The sequence below is a fragment of the Filobasidium floriforme genome, assembly GCF_021052385.1.
Source record: "Filobasidium floriforme strain CBS 6241 chromosome Unknown HD553scaffold_4, whole genome shotgun sequence".
Taxonomy (NCBI): Eukaryota; Fungi; Basidiomycota; class Tremellomycetes; order Filobasidiales; family Filobasidiaceae; genus Filobasidium; species Filobasidium floriforme.
In genome coordinates, this window is record NW_025763625.1 from 191599 (window position 1) to 206844 (window position 15246).

The 15246-nt window shown below is 53.9% G+C and overlaps 5 protein-coding genes across 5 annotated transcripts; 2 read left to right on the forward strand and 3 right to left on the reverse strand.

Annotated features, from left to right (window-relative positions):
- The first annotated feature begins 19 nt into the window (after positions 1-19).
- On the forward strand, positions 20-2462 carry HD553DRAFT_306104 (uncharacterized protein). The gene is made up of 9 exons (XM_046179226.1): positions 20-840; positions 917-993; positions 1059-1152; positions 1223-1337; positions 1414-1532; positions 1601-1763; positions 1831-1911; positions 1970-2121; positions 2182-2462. The coding sequence occupies exons 1-9, from the start codon at positions 105-107 to the stop codon at positions 2385-2387; spliced, it is 1743 nt and encodes a 580-aa protein (XP_046038715.1). The 5' UTR covers positions 20-104; the 3' UTR covers positions 2388-2462.
- On the reverse strand, positions 2463-5700 carry HD553DRAFT_281074 (organic solute transporter Ostalpha-domain-containing protein). The gene is made up of 12 exons (XM_046178121.1): positions 5426-5700; positions 5265-5355; positions 5110-5197; positions 4862-5042; positions 4651-4795; positions 4539-4589; positions 4461-4468; positions 4302-4394; positions 4151-4239; positions 4036-4086; positions 3251-3965; positions 2463-3180 (listed from the first exon to the last, which is right to left on the reverse strand). The coding sequence occupies exons 1-12, from the start codon at positions 5586-5588 to the stop codon at positions 2510-2512; spliced, it is 2346 nt and encodes a 781-aa protein (XP_046038716.1). The 5' UTR covers positions 5589-5700; the 3' UTR covers positions 2463-2509.
- Positions 5701-5738: 38 nt separating this feature from the next.
- Positions 5739-9135, reverse strand: HD553DRAFT_306107 (putative Kex protein). Its single transcript, XM_046179227.1, has 3 exons — positions 8321-9135; positions 6913-8228; positions 5739-6829 (listed from the first exon to the last, which is right to left on the reverse strand). Exons 1-3 carry the CDS (start codon positions 9020-9022, stop codon positions 5953-5955), a joined length of 2895 nt encoding a protein of 964 aa, XP_046038717.1. The 5' UTR covers positions 9023-9135; the 3' UTR covers positions 5739-5952.
- A 280-nt stretch (positions 9136-9415) lies between these two features.
- Positions 9416-11690, forward strand: HD553DRAFT_330748 (NAD-dependent glycerol-3-phosphate dehydrogenase C-terminus-domain-containing protein). The gene is made up of 10 exons (XM_046181986.1): positions 9416-9694; positions 9810-9971; positions 10109-10209; positions 10320-10390; positions 10508-10613; positions 10703-10780; positions 10849-10917; positions 11000-11059; positions 11138-11350; positions 11422-11690. Exons 1-10 carry the CDS (start codon positions 9654-9656, stop codon positions 11577-11579), a joined length of 1059 nt encoding a protein of 352 aa, XP_046038718.1. The 5' UTR covers positions 9416-9653; the 3' UTR covers positions 11580-11690.
- On the reverse strand, positions 11687-15212 carry HD553DRAFT_172642 (uncharacterized protein). The gene is made up of 12 exons (XM_046176905.1): positions 14492-15212; positions 14188-14420; positions 14024-14125; positions 13849-13954; positions 13464-13789; positions 13357-13402; positions 13135-13294; positions 12932-13072; positions 12631-12867; positions 12443-12566; positions 12350-12373; positions 11687-12277 (listed from the first exon to the last, which is right to left on the reverse strand). The coding sequence occupies exons 1-12, from the start codon at positions 14925-14927 to the stop codon at positions 11783-11785; spliced, it is 2430 nt and encodes an 809-aa protein (XP_046038719.1). The 5' UTR covers positions 14928-15212; the 3' UTR covers positions 11687-11782.
- Positions 15213-15246: the final 34 nt, after the last annotated feature.

The following is a 15246-nucleotide window of genomic DNA, read 5'->3' on the forward strand; positions in this document are numbered from 1 at the left end:
TGCACATCGTTGTCCGCATGATCGCAGTTGCACAGACCGAGCAATCAACAAGCAACAAGATCACACAGCATCACCCGAGACCGCAGGGATACTCACCATAGACAATGACTGACCATCGGGAAAAGAAGCGAAAACGCAATGATCAACCGGGATCCGATACAGCTAGGAAGGAGACGACGAACAGTCAAGGGCCAAGCAAGGTTTCAAACCAGCAATCGACGCAGGTCGACCCTGTTTCTTCCGCTCTAGTTCAGACGGCTGATGAGCTGAGCAAGCGAGAACGCAAGCAGGCCAGAGCTGAAAAGCGGCGTCGCAAAGAGGAGAAACGGCTCAGGAAAGAAGCAAAAGCTTCGAAGCAGACCGAATCGGCCGCTCAGAACGAGGCTGCCAGCACGGTCCAGATGATAGACCCCAGGCTGGAAGAGACAAACGGATCAGGCGAGGATGTCACTTTACATCGGGCGACTCCGTCAAATGCCTTTCCAGAAGACAATCAGGCTTCGGCACCTGGTTCAGAAACCGGGGGTCAGCCTCCTCGGAAGAAGCTCAAAAAGAACCAACTCGAGCGGTCGCCAGAACGAGGCTCGTCATCGTCTGCAAACCAGAAAGACGCATACAATGGCGAGGTTAACCGGCAGGCCTTACAACCGACTCCTCCGAGTCCTCCTCCAGAGAACGCAGAAGCCAGCGGGTCAGCTGCAGATACTGGCTTCTTGCGAGCCAAAGGCAGACCTTCGACCCAGAAGAAGCATGAGCAATTGGTGGCGATGAATCACGCGGAGATTCTGGCTACGAAATGGCTGAAGGCACCGGAATTGAAGGCCTTGGCGGAGGAGAACGGTAAGAACAGAAGTGATGACGCAGAGGAGGCTGTATAGGCATACTGATGTTTACATGTGTATACGGGGTCAATCAGGTATAACATGGAAGATGGGACCTTTTACCTTTTCCGAAAAGTCGCAAATCAGACACTTTCTGGAACAATACCGTGCTGTACGAGTCCTAGACAGCTTGGTCCGGCCGCTCAATATGGTTCCGCTCATACACCCTCGACACAGATCCGTGGGCTTACCGAGCAGCAATTGTCAGACGTGATCAACGCTTCTGGCAAGAACGCTCGGGTTCAGTACGGCAGTTTCTGGAAGGATGTCGGTGCGTTCCGGCTTGACTCTGGGCATTGTAAAATTCGGACAGCTAAAAGAGGCAATATCTGTACTGCTAGCCATGTCGGTTCCTGGTCGGCCGCTCATTTCGGTCCATGCACACGTCAAGCGCGCATACGAACCGACCGCCAAGAAGGGCCCCTGGACTCGGGAGGAGGACGACGATCTGAGAGCGTAAGTACCGCTCAATCCAGTGATGCGTATCGATCTCGTTTTGCGCGACCGACGACATTATTCTCGCATTCTTCAGGGCATTTGTAGAGTTCGGGCCGGATTGGACCAAGGTAGCAATTCGGGTAGACAGATCGGCGGCGGATTGCAAAGATAGATGGCGGAATCACGTTGCGCACTCGGAGGTGCGCAAAACAGGTGCGTCAAGCTGTTCCACAATATGACTGTGCGCACGGTACTGATAGGCGTGTTCTATGTCGCTACAGGCTCTTGGTCGAAAGACGAAGCAGAGGCCTTGCGTCAGTGCGTTCTTGAAATGGCCTTCATTTCAGGCTTGCTATTAGAGGACACGGAGAGCGGCATCCCTTGGGCCACCATATCGGCGAAATTAGGTAACGTCAGAGGACCTGCTCAGTGCCGTATCAAATGGTACAACACGTTCTTCGTGCTTGCGTTTGGTTACCGCCTCGCTGAATATCAATCTGGTACGCATCAGGACCGACGACATGTTGCCTACTCTCCTGTCGAAACGCAAAACGAAGTGGAACGCAAGTGATTCGGTTGAGATGCTCAGAAGGTAAGACAAGGAAGATGCGGACTTGTTACTACCCTATCTCATCTTGACCCTATCGCAGACTGATCGCGATGAACCCTGGCGATACCTCCGAGATTCGCTGGCATACTGTGCCTCACGCCGAATGGAACGCGAAGAGTGGTCACGTCATCCACAAGAATTTCAACAAGCTCGTCAAGGGCGTTCCGAATGGCAAGCAAATGCCAATGCAAGGTGGGGCGGTCTCAGACCAGTTCGATCCGAATGATATCGCTGACGGGTCAATCCCCCCAGAACTCTTACAAACGCTTCTCGTTCAAGCTCGCAAGGACGAGCAGAAAGAGATAACCCGCAATCAGGCAAAGGATCTAGCGGCTCTTGAACAGGCGCAAGCTACCCCGGCCAGTATACTCGCCAGCACTCTGGCTCATCAGTCCAGGTACAAGTCCAAGGCAACCATCGACGACTCTGACCCTGATGCCACGGATGTAGAAGCATGAGCAAATGCTCGCTGAAGCGCGTGTATGAATCTAGCTGCGGTGCAGACCGAAAGTGCACACCTATATTACAGGCGATTATTGCGTTACAAAAATGAGTATCTCTAGTCAGCTAAGTGGTTTCATTACATCCATGGATTATCGTCGATATCTTGCAGGGCAGCGAGTACTTTCGGTGCTTTCACCTCGCGTACGATATCATCCTCCTCGATCTGCCTCTGAGCCTGTAGGTTATCTTGTTTGTGAGCTTCGGGCGACTTCCCCAGATTGAAGCCCTCGTCCTCGCTGTCCGAACTTTGCTCCCCCGGGACGTATACGTGTCTTATCACGTGAGCATTCGGCTCTCCCTTCTGACGTTCGTGTTCCATCGCTTCCATCACTGCGTCCTGGTCGTCTACGATAAGATCGATCGCATCCGACGGCAGAGGTCGGTCCGACGCCTTAACCGGCTTATCCTCCTCAGGGTCCGAGGCGTCATCTGCCTCGCCGAGCTCGAACGGCGATCTCGGTGCGGTGAGGTGGTGGCGTGGGCTTGGGCTTTGGTCTCCTTTACGATCGCCCCTTCGGGTCACACGCAAATGATTGCCGTCGTCTTGTTCAGGCTTCCACGCAGAAGGCCTCTCGGTGTCGCCGTCGTAAAGCCACTCGTCGTTTGCGTCTTCCGCACCATCGATCCTGACATCGGACAGCTTTGTCGGGGACCGCTTGTTGTTGTCGCTGACTTTCTGGTTTTGACGAACAGACGAGGTGACAGATGACGATGATCCTGCTCGATCGAGAGCGGCTCCGTTGGCCCCTGTAATGTCGTAACCGATTGGGTTCAGCAAGTGACCTCAAAGAAACGAGTCTGCAAGGTCAGGACGTACATTTTCCATATACACCACGCTTCTTCTTGTCCCGCTTTGCTTTACCTCCAGCCTTCGTATGGGGTCGGCTGGAGGAACCGCCTTCGTCGCTATCGCCCTCGTCATCGTTCTGTTCGTGCCCTAGAAGTCGCTCGCCGGCATCGTGCGCCTTTCGCATCCACTTCCCAGCAAGCACGCCATCTTCCTCCTCCCACAGCTTCTGCCTAGCCTTTTCCTGGCTGACATCAACGTTGGGATACCCGATATACTCGATCTTCTTTGCTCGAGAGTACATCGATTCCTCCCACTCGTCGTCAGGTCCGGCGCCTTCGAAATCGAGGCTGGGTGCATCGGACGAGTCGGTATCGCTGTCGTACGGCCTGGCCTCGGAATGATGCAAGATCCTAGCCGTCTGCTTCGGAAGTAAAGGGGCATACGCCTCGCGCTCGGCCAGTCTGCTCTGGAGGTTACGACGCATGGTGTTGACAGGTCCACCTTCACGGACCCTGCCTTCGTCGCCCGGTTGCTGAATCCAGTATTTTTGGGTACCGCCCTTGCTATACCGGAGTCCCGCTCGAATACGTCGCATCCTGCCGTCCCCGACATGTAGGACACCTTCGGCAGGCTCATAAGCCTGATAAGAGACCCCTCGACCTTTGAGCGTGGCTTTCGAGTCTTCCCAAACGTCGCGGGTTCCGAAAGCGTCCCGTAATGCATAGAAGAACGGCATTCGCGCCTAAGATGAGAGCGGGGCAGACATTGTTGGTTTCAGGTCAATCCTGGTGGGATATGGACTTTTGACTCACGCAATGCATCAGATTCTCGTCGATATAGTCGCTCGCTTGAAAAGCATATTGCTGCGTTTTTCGATCAGATGAGCGTTCCATGTCGCATGGCCGCCGATCGAATCTCCCGACTCACATGCGCGATCGCAAAGAAGGGCATCTCGAGGCAGACGAGCGAGTCTGTCAGCGCCAATGACATGTGCTCCTTGTCGGTATAAGCTCCCACTAAAGGGGTGTGCGTGTCTATCAGTACGGGCCACACGTATTTAATAGCTGGATTTGCTCACATCGCTTAATCGCGCGAATGGCGACAAGGAGCGATACGGCGAGACCTTGCCAAAAGGAGAAGAAGAGGATTCCCTTGACACACAGAAACTTGGCTGGAAGCAGCCACGTTGACGGCATGAGTTCCGTATCGTATACCTGACTTTCGCTTAGCTACTCACGAACAGGCCTATAGGTGAGAAAGCAGGTCGTCAGCGGGACTAGAGATATTATCACAGGCTCCCCTATCTGCAGCTTACCTAAACGGCTTGAGATCCTTGCTGACGCAAACCCAGAACATGGCCAGACAGCTGCAAAGGACCAATCTTCACGTTCCTGCATTCCTTAGCTGAATTTCCAACCTGAACTTACTATAGACTCAGGCAGATACTTCCGTTGTAGACTACACTGATGTAAGTATACCCAGAGTCGAACGAAAAGTCTCCTTCCCGATAAGTGCCGGTAGCCTTGAGGATGACGGTCGCCAATACGAGGATAGGTTTGACCTGTACGTATTCTGACGACCCGAAAGCTTGATCAGCACAGCCTTCTGACCGATCGTCAAGAGCGACATCCTACTAACGCAAGATGCCTCGTTTCAGGTTCAATAGTACCCAAGGATCACTAATGTCCATCGGCTTCAGAAAGATATTGAAAGGGAATGGGTGCGGGATCGGTTGTCTTCCATGCAGCAGGATCAAAAGGGATCGCTCTCCTCCGAGATAGGAGACGAGGAGTTGGAAGAAGCAGTAGATGACAAAGGCCTACGTAATCGAGAGTTAACAAATTGAGCCGATAGATATGAGCATACATGTCTCTCCTTTAGCTTACCTCGTACAGATCCCTAACGGTATCGATGAAGAAGGCAGCGTCGAGCGAGAACAGAGCGATAAGGGAGGCGATGGCATATAGCGGTACCCTGCAACATGAGACGGGTTAATCATCAGCTCGCTTCTTAGTATACTACCACAGCGCCCTGTACCCACATGAGCATAATCCTGACTACTGATCGCTGGAGTAATGGCCTCCGATAGCTCTTGAGCTGTAGATAGACCGACCATATCGAGACGACGGTAGCTGCGGGACAAACGCAACGGACGTCATTGGTGAGCCGTGACGATAGACAGACAGATGACGCAAGACCTACCGATTCCAGAACAGACTCCACAGACGATCAACAGAGACTTGGGCAAAAGATTACCTGCACCGCCTCCTGATTGTGCCGAAGAGGATGACTCGTACGACCCAGACTTGTGCGAGCGATGCGGGGCGGACGGTGTCGGGTCCTTGGGGAATGAGGGTAACGACATCGTGTCGATGTACGTCCCCGGCTTTGACGATATCTAGACTGTAGAGTCGAGAAGCTAGCCGTAAGAAGGTGTATGAAATCGAGGATGACGCTGTGCGGGAGAGGTGAGGACGAAACCATCAATATTAACATCGCTATCAACCCAGCTATGCCATATTACGATCGACGTCCGTTGGTCCCTTCCGCGCGGTGACCGAACTCGAATGACGACGTACGGCACGGCATCATTCAACCTCATCCTTTGATCGTCCTCCAGGAGAAGGTAGCATGGAGCGATGACATGGTATCCGGACAAATCTATAAGGATGCATCGCACGCTGACAAACACAAGGTACACCGTTCACAGCCAAATCAAGAAGAAATCGCTAGCGTAATCCTGCCGGCGACCTCGCTCGAGGGTCGGCATCCTGCCAGGACGATGTACTGCTACTCCCTTGCTCTGGAGATGTCCGTTTGCCCTCATCCCGGTAGCCCCCGCTCCCGCTCCCTGACGGCTTGTCGTCATCGTCCCCATCCTCGAGGAAATCGTCGTGATACTTGAGCCCACGCCGCTCATCGTCCTCGTCGTCATCTTCGTCCTCGGTCAGGTCGTTCTCCGCAAAGGCGTCGTACAGGTCCTTACTACCCGGTTCTGTCGACCTGCGGTTCCTCGACCCCAAGACGCCCATAGGTACCTCTTCCGCGACCGGCGCGTACTGACCCCGCTCTACCGAGAGTTCTTGCATCATCTTGTTCTTGCGTCGGACCCGCATGAACCAAAAGATCCCACCGGCCGCGATGATGGCCAAGAGGAACACTCCCCCGCCTCCCGCCAACCAAGTCTTGTGCTCCTTGACGGCATGCACTCCCGAGTCGTACCAGCTCTCCTTGTCCGAGCCATAGTCGATGCTTCCATCCTCATTGACGACCGCCTCGTCAGCCCCAGGTCCGGTAACGACGTCGGGCTCGCTCGTCGGTTTAGTATGTGCCAACCCGGGCTCATGAGCTTCCCCCTCGGCGCTCCCATGGTCGTCAGGGAGATGGTCCGTCGGTTTAGGCTTTTGCGAGACGGTCCCGCTAGGTTTGGACCCGGTCTGTTCCTCGTCCGATTCGCCGAATTCGGCCGGACTCCAGTGTTTGGCCTTGGCCGGATCGACGACTTCTCCCCAGAGCTGTAGACTCCAGCTCTTGAAATACCCCACCTTGTCCGGATTCACCATGTCCTTGACATGGATCTTCCAGATACCCACCGGGTCCTCGCCCCTGATGAACCGACATGTTCTCTTGCACGTCAGCCTCGACAGGTTCTCTTCACTCTGGGATGTCCGGGCCCGACTTAGACTCACCAATGTTTCATCGACATGAACTTCCACCCTTGCAACCCGTTCGCATCCTCGTCAAACCTCCTCTGCCTGGCCAAAACGCTCCTAATACCATTCGGGCTCGTCAATTCGACCTCGACGTCTCCTCTCCGCTGATGATCGATCCAGACCCGGCAAGTGACGTGTTCGAGCGTCTCAAAGTTGAAATCGTCCAGCATGTCTTGGGTGACTTCGTAAGAGGATTCGATGCCCGATTCGGTGATGAGCAGACCGGCTTGAACGGTAGGAGTCTCGATGGCGATCGGGTCCGTCTCGTTCGTCGTCTGATCCGGAGTCGCGACCGTCGGTGCTCCGTCGTCTTCGTCCACCCCCAAATCAGCCTCTTGCCTCTTCTCCGCTTGTTCCCCCTGCTCGTCTTCCCCTTGTTCGTCCTGCCCCTCGTCCTGATCGTCGTCCGTCGGCGTAACGGGCCTCTCCCTCTCCCCCAAAAAGATCGCCGGCGAATCAAACCAAGCCTGCGGTTTCCTCAACTCCCACTTCCTCGCCTCCTCTACAACCCTTCCTGCGTCGATCCTCCCATACCCATACTTGTAGCTGAACCACCTCCCGCTGGCCGTCTTCTCCCAATCCGGATCTTCCGGGTTGAAATGGACGGCCGTGTGGATCAGGACGTGTTGCACGTCCCGCCACGATAGTTCCGGTCGGACTTGAAGGGCGAGGGCGACCACTCCTCCGGCTAAAGGAGCTGCGGCGGACGTTCCACCATGAGCCGAAGTGCAGGAACGTTTCCCGACATCCGTCGTGTGGATGTGATCCCCGCTCCCAGAAGACGGCGCGACGACCATCATCGCCGCGCACATTTCCGAGTAATAAGGGTGAAGCCCCTTCCTGTCCACCGCCCCGATCGTCAAGCTAAAGATCGAGTTGGTATACCCATCAAAGTTGCACTGGTCGTCCAGTCCACCCCCGTTTCCGGCTGCAAAGACGAAGACGCTCCCCTTGCCCCCTCGTCCCCTCTGGACCCCGTTGACCATGGCCTTCAAGATCAGACCTTCCGGAGCGTCCATGGATTTCCCATCGTCGGGTGGTCCCCAGGAACAGGAATAGACGTCGTTCTTCTGAAACTCGTAGTTGAGCGCCGCGGCCTCGTCGGCATCAGAGATCGGAGCCGAAAGGATCCGGATCCCCGAGATCTTGCTACGGTAAGCGACACCTACTCCGCAGACATCGTTGGGAATCGCGGCGATCTCTCCGGCACAACGAGTCCCGTGCTGGTCATCGGAAAGACGAGGGCGGGGCAAGGGGTCGTGGTCGTTGAAATCGTAGGAACCTTCTGCAAACTATCGGGGGACAGGTCGGATGCTCAGTCCATCGATGCTTTTCCGCCACGCACAGCTGTACGAGGTGACGATACGCTATGCCCTGTACTCACAAAGTTTCCAGCCAGATCGTCGCTATCCATATCCAGCCCATCGTCGATGATAGCTACCGTCACCCCCTGTCCTGTAATCCCCTCCCCCCAGGCCCCGGTAACGTTCAACTCTACTTCGGGCAACTGGGTGTTCACCAAGTGCCATTGAGAAGGAAGGAGAGGGTCGGCGAGCCCAAGTTGCGTCTGGACGTAATTGAGTTCAGTGAGGTTTTGAGGCGGGTCGGAGGTCACTGGAGATGGGGAATGTTGTCGTTTAACACGTTGACGAATGGGGAGGTGGGAGATGTCCTTGATCCGGGTGGTACTGGGAACATCATGACCAGGCCCTGACCGACCCTTCAGACCGTGGCCTTTCCGTCTTAGTCCCATCGACTTGGATCTCCGTTCCTTCTCCTTCCAACGCCTGATCACCGCATGTTCAAGACTCTCGCCGAGTTCATCCCGTCTTGTTGCCCACTCCTTCTCGCTACGGACCAACCAATGCCCATCCAACTGACCTATCCGTTCGACCCATTCCGCTCCGACCTCGCTGGCCAATTTCTTCGCTTGTTCGGGTGTCGTATGAGGCGAGGTTTCGAGGGAATAGTAGTGGTGGGTATCGTAGTTTCTCGGAACTGGGTGTGATGAAGATAGGGACGAGGTGGAAGACGAGGCGAGCGGGAAGAGGACCAGGGCGAGGGTGAAGAGGAGCTGTGGCCTCATATTGGACGTGGTGTGTAGAGATGGTCACACCGAGGTGATCTCGGGTTTCCCGGAAAGCCGAATATGAGCTGCGTGCAGAATGCCAGCAGTAGCACCGTCACTGGATGTACGAGAAAGCAAGACGAGGTCGAAACTTGTGCGAGTCTGGCCCAAAAGTCGCAGCTCGTTCAGAACGCAGCGATCACCTCCCCGGCCGTGTCCAATTCACTCGGAAGCAAACGAAGTACCGAATGCCGTAATGGATGTCCACGTTGGGTGAGATTAGCGGACAGTAGATGATTATCTTGGATTGATGATGTCCGTGTTCGTGTGTGTGTGTTGTCGTGTTGAAGCATGGGAGTGGGGAATGTGGAGGTCGGAGGGGGAGGATCCCACTCGATCGTCATCGATTGATGGATATTTCATCGACACTTGCTCTCGGATCGAGTGTTACTTGGAGATAAGGAAACAGGTCTACGAATCCCAGCATAAACGGTCACTAACCCCTTAGATAGTCGCACAATCCACAGCCGCAGTCAATCTAGCCACCATACTATCACTCCTCCGTCCATCCGCTTCCCTCAAGAGTCTTCCTCCTCGACTCGCTCACTACCGTATCATCACCCGTAACCTCGCAACGACTCCGAACAGAATGGGTAAAGAAAGCGTCTGTATCGTCGGGAGCGGTAACTGGTGAGCCGGTCCTGCATTGCCTCTATCCATTTCAGTACAGTCCTTCTGACACACCGATACCTCTTTCTCTCTCCCAAACATCGTTCTCTCCTCGCTCATACGAAAAACCTCGCAGGGGCTCGGCGATAAGCAAGATCGCAGGCCGTAACATCCTCAACAACCCTCACCAGTTCGAAAAGAGGTTACCCATGTGGGTATTCGAAGAGACCTTGGACGAGAAGATGGGTGGGGGGAAGTTGACGGACGTGATCAATGAGAAGCACGAGAACGTCAAGTAGTGAGTCAAAGTCGAAAAAGAGTCTTTTCGAGGTGGAGAGGTGGAGAGGTGGAGAGGCGGACGAGGAGGGGGTGTTCTCCTATATAACGACTCGCCTTTCAAATGCTAACATTTCGTTTTTGTACAATCTTTTTCAGTCTACCCGGAATTGCTCTTCCTGAGAACGTGGTCGCCGTACCCGACGTCCTCGAGGCGGTCAAGGGCGCTACCTACTTGATCTTTGTCTTGCCTCATCAATGTACGTGCTTCCTCTCTCCCGTCTTCGATCCCGGATTGTGGACTGATCATCCGACCTTTTCTCTCGTCTGCTTCATGTTTACATGGTCGTATCGGCGTTGATGATGTCAGTCTTGGGAAAGACGATCGAACAGCTCAAAGGCCACATCCAACCGGGTACGAAAGGGTTGACTCTGATCAAGGTACGCTTCCTACCCTCCTCTTTCTTGCCTCTCCCTTCCCCCTGCTCTCCTTATCTTCCTCTCGCAGCCCGTAGGTACTGACCGCTCATATTCACTCTCATTCCCCGCACCGTGCAGGGAGTCGACGTGAAGAACGACAAGATCCAGATCTACGCCGACTTGATCGAAAAGGAGCTGGGGATCAGTTGTAGTTCGCTCTCGGGGGCGAACATCGCTAACGAAGGTGAGCTGATTTTCAAGTTCCGGGATCCGTCTTGATTCTCCTTACATATGACCGTCGGCTGAGAATGTTTGGTTTGATCCACGGAAAAGTCGCTCAGGAAAAGTTCTCCGAGACTACGATTGGATACCGGAACGAGGAGGAAGGCAAGGTCTGGAAGTCAATCCTTGGTGAGTCCGAAACACTGCGACATTTTCTTCGTCTACATTGTTCATCTTTGTGCTCGATCGCGACGCAGATTCGGAAAAGTTCAAGGTCAGCTTGATCGAGGATGTGGCTGGGGTTTCGCTTTGTGGGGCCTTGAAGAGTGAGTCGCCACAAAAGACACGGCCGGGCTGTGAAACTTTGCGGGCAGTATGTGGGCTGACGGAACACGACGACGACTGTAGACATCGTTGCCGTAGCGGCCGGTTTCATCGATGGGCTCGAGTGGGGTGATAACGCCAAGGGTGAGTTTCATGTCCTGTTTCCGAGACCTACAACCGAGGGTACCATCCGGCTGATATTCCGCATTCCGCCCACCTCAGCCGCCATCATGCGAATTGGACTGGTCGAGATGAAAAATTTCGGTCTCGAATTCTTTGACAATGTCAAATCCGCCACTTTCCTGGAAGAGTCGGCCGGTGTGGCCGACTTGATGACGAGTTGCATGGGAGGGAGGAACCGAAAGGTTGCCGAAGCATTTGCTAGGACGGGGAAATCATTCGATGAGCTGGAAAAGGAGTTGCTCGGCGGGCAGAGTGAGTTTCCAGTCTGGGCGAGGTTTTCGACATTCTTGCTCAACCGCTTTTCGGCGACCTTACCTTTGTAGAACTGCAAGGCGCCGCAACGGCCAAGGAGATCAACAGTTTCCTCAAATCAAAGAAGCGGGTCGAGGCCTATCCCTTGTTCAAGGCCGTCTACGAGATCGCTTACGAGGGGCGGGACGTCGAGTCGATCGTCACTGGCGTTTCAAAGTCAAAGCTATGAGCGCGATGTGATGATTTAGTTTGCAGCATCGAGAGGGAATAGAAGCATGAATATGGGCATTTATCACTAGTCGTCTAAGTTGTTATCATGAGAAGAAACCAAATATAGATGTTGTGAATCGGTTACGAGCCTGTTTTCCGTCATCTCAACCTCCTGGGTCTGCGTTTATATCCTTTCTCCGCAACCTAGTGCCTTGTCTTGCGCTATACCTTGACAGCCTTCCAGAACGAAGCATACATATTCACTCGATCGATGGCGAGCCCGGTCTGTCTAATGTCGATCGGCTCGACCTCAAACCCAGCCAGCTCGAACCGCTGTCGGTACCAAGGATATTTCCCCGCCGAACGCCAGACGGCCATTCCGCCCGATTTGAGGACTCGTTTCATCTCGATGATCTCGTGATCGAGTTCGCTGTGGAGCATATCAAGCGCCTCCTCTGGGCTAGCGTCTGTCATCCTTTTGTACCTGTCCGCAGGCATGGGCTTGGACGGATCGATCCGGTCGAACCAGTCCAGAGAATCCATGACGATGATCTTGGTCAAGGATCCGTCGCCCAGACCGGACAAGACGTTGAGAATGGTATCGGTGTGCAGTCGGATGTTCTGGGTCCTGCCGCCGGACCGGCTCTTGAGCGCGTTGAAACCCTCCGGCGTGAGGTACAAGGGGCACGAGGAGCGAGTGTATTTTCCATTCAAGCACTGGTGAAAAAGACAGGTGATTGATGAGTCGGTCGCTAGAACTCTGATGGAGGAACATCAGATTCGACTCACCAAAAAGTAGTGATAGGCTCCGTTCTGACGGTTCAACAGTGAATCCTGTTAGCGTTCGACGGCAGTCAAGTTTGGTTAGCTGATCGAGCCCACCTTGAATGTGGCAAGGCCTGGTAGCGGGTCAAAAGTGCCGGCAATAAAGGAGGAGATGTCACCGTCCTCGAGCAGGACCGAGAGTTGGTTTCGAGGAACTCCCAAGGCGTTCCAGCAGAAGACTCTAGAAATACAAGGGGAGACTATCAGTTCTGAGGAGTACTGATGAATGCACTGGATCGACTGACGGTGAGGCCAGGACCGTCCGCATCACCGGGTTGAGCAGTACCCAGCGAAGTTTTGACGCCCAGATCTTTTGCTGCTCGATGGTCGAATCTGCGTTGATGAAACGCTGGACATCTTTGGTCACCCCCATGGCACGGAAAGCAAAGTTGGCCAAGCGGATGGCCCATCCGGAATATCCTTGCAGAAACCAGTTGGTGGTGAATTGGTAGCTGTTCGCCTTCCAATAAGCGTAGGTCCCCCTTCGTTATGCAGCGTCATATGCTTAGCGACCGAGATGATAACAATCGAAATCTGAGTACTCACGATGAAAGGTAAGGCGACAGCTTGGCGTCCAGAAGCTTTTCGAACTCGGAATGACAGCCTTCACCGAACATCTTCCAGAAATCAGCGTACTCCAACGCTTTAATAGCTGCGAGCTTGAGTTCTAGGATATTGCCTTGACAGCTGTAATTCTCGACATAATGTTAGATGATGTGACTGATTGTCGACCTCCACGGGCTACTGACGGGTTCATATCCACAGAATGTACCTCAACTTGTGCCTTGATAGCATAGTGGAGAACATTGTCCCCAGCACTGGTGATGCAAAGGATCGAATCGCCATCCTGGATCTGTAACTTTTCGACGTCTACAGCAGGATCCTCCCACGTCCAGCCATAGATATGTGCTGCGATGACCATTTCGACTCAGCACTTGTTCTGTCTCACCAGTCCAACAAAAAGGACTCACTCCGGAATTCCTTGTGTACTTCCTGTTCTTCGTAGGGCAAGCGCCACTATCGAAGCTGGGATCTCAAACTCCGACTTCAATCGCTTTGAAAGGCTCAGACCACTTACTGCGGATTGAGCTCTTTGTTTCACTACCCTTTGCGCGACTACGGCCTGCTGGACCGTATCATCCAATGCGCTGGCACCAAGACTGAACTCGGTGAGGTCGGCCGCGTCCTCTTGTGTATTGGCTTTTTGCCACGGAGAAACCGGCGTCAGAAGGCCGTGCTCAAGCCGAAAATTGGTCGGTTGTGGGAGTGAGATCGCCTCAGGAGTGACGTCCTGTCGCTTGTCACCGAGATAGATGTAATAAGGGATCTGGATCGCCCAAGGCAGAATGAACTCGTTGCGGGCATAGATCTGCTTGCGTCCGGCGAATCGATATTGTAGGTATTCTGGAGACGCATTGCAATGTCAGTGCAATATTCGACAATCACACCGCTCCCACGCGTACCCATTCGGTCCGGTTTTAGGTGGACGTGATCAAACGAGAACCAGGTAGTCCAGAACCAGGTACCAAAGAGGCCAGTATCCATGTTCAGGTCGCTAATGTGCGGATTCTGGTTCGGCGACGTGGCAATATGCTTCAGCGTCACTCGAATCATGCATCAGCACGGAAATCGACGTACCTTGTTCTTACATCTCTTTGCGTAAAAGTCGACGACACCCATGACGCCCTTCGGGTCGAGCATATCCGACATCCTATCGAGTGCTTTGTGATACGGCGGAATCTGGAGAATGTATCGTCAACCGGCGTCCGACACGTCTACTATAGATCCACGAGACTGCTCACCATCGACAAAGAATAGCTCATCGTGATCAAGGCCGCTTTACATTGACGCCCATACTTGTCGAGTGGGAGCTTGAACTTGGTAGCGTCGCAGTGCACGACGTGAACGTTCTTCCAGCGGCGCTCTTTGAAGCGTTTGTGCGCCACCTCTAGCAAAGGCTTGCAAAGATCGACCAGATAGACTGCGTCAAAAGTCGCAATAGGCATAAATTGGTCCATCGCCTCGATGTTATACCCTATTCATCGGTACGAAACGAACGCCCCCGAATAAGTGCAAGTCCGCGCGGCAATCGGAAGCAATACTGACCGGTGCCTCCTCCAAGATCGACCCAGATCCGAGGCTGTCTCATGAGGTTGGGCGAACTAGGCGTGACTTCATATCGAGCTTTCAATTCGGCAGCGGCCAGTTGGAGCATCGTCTCCCTGCCCTTCAATAACGCGGTCCTGGTCGCATCATAGATATCGGCTTGGGCGGTGTAGAAGGAGTCCAGATGTTCCGACTGGGATGAGCCCTTGACAGGCTTGAAGAAACAGCACCAGGCGAATTGGATAAGACGCGAGACATTTTGAGCCTTGTAGAGTAAGACAGCAGCGATGGAAAGGATGATGGTTGCGAAGCCCGCAATGACAGGGTGTTCTCCTGTAGCACCGGCGATTTTGCTATTCGGCAAGGCGTCCATAATGAAGTGGTGATCGAAGTAGCCCCTCGAGCTGTCCAGAGATTCCTGGGCCTGCGTCGACATGATGTATGTCTTCGAATTAATGTCAGTGCAAGTCACAGAAGTTCACGTTCACAAGTGTTTTGCAGTTTCCCAAGAAGCTGTGTTTATATCTATGAACGAGATGATCAGCCGCGCGGAACGAGATACGCTCCATCTCCGCGAGAGTCCGAGCTAAATCGACGATCTAATCCCTGCCGCCATCGGGTCCGACCGAAAACGCCGTGCACTCTCTGCTGTTGGATGGGACCATGAGCCCCAAGCTCACAAGGCTACTCACTACACGAGGCATATGAGGCACCGCCATTCACCACTCAGGCCGCTCAGAGCGGTTCGGGCATTG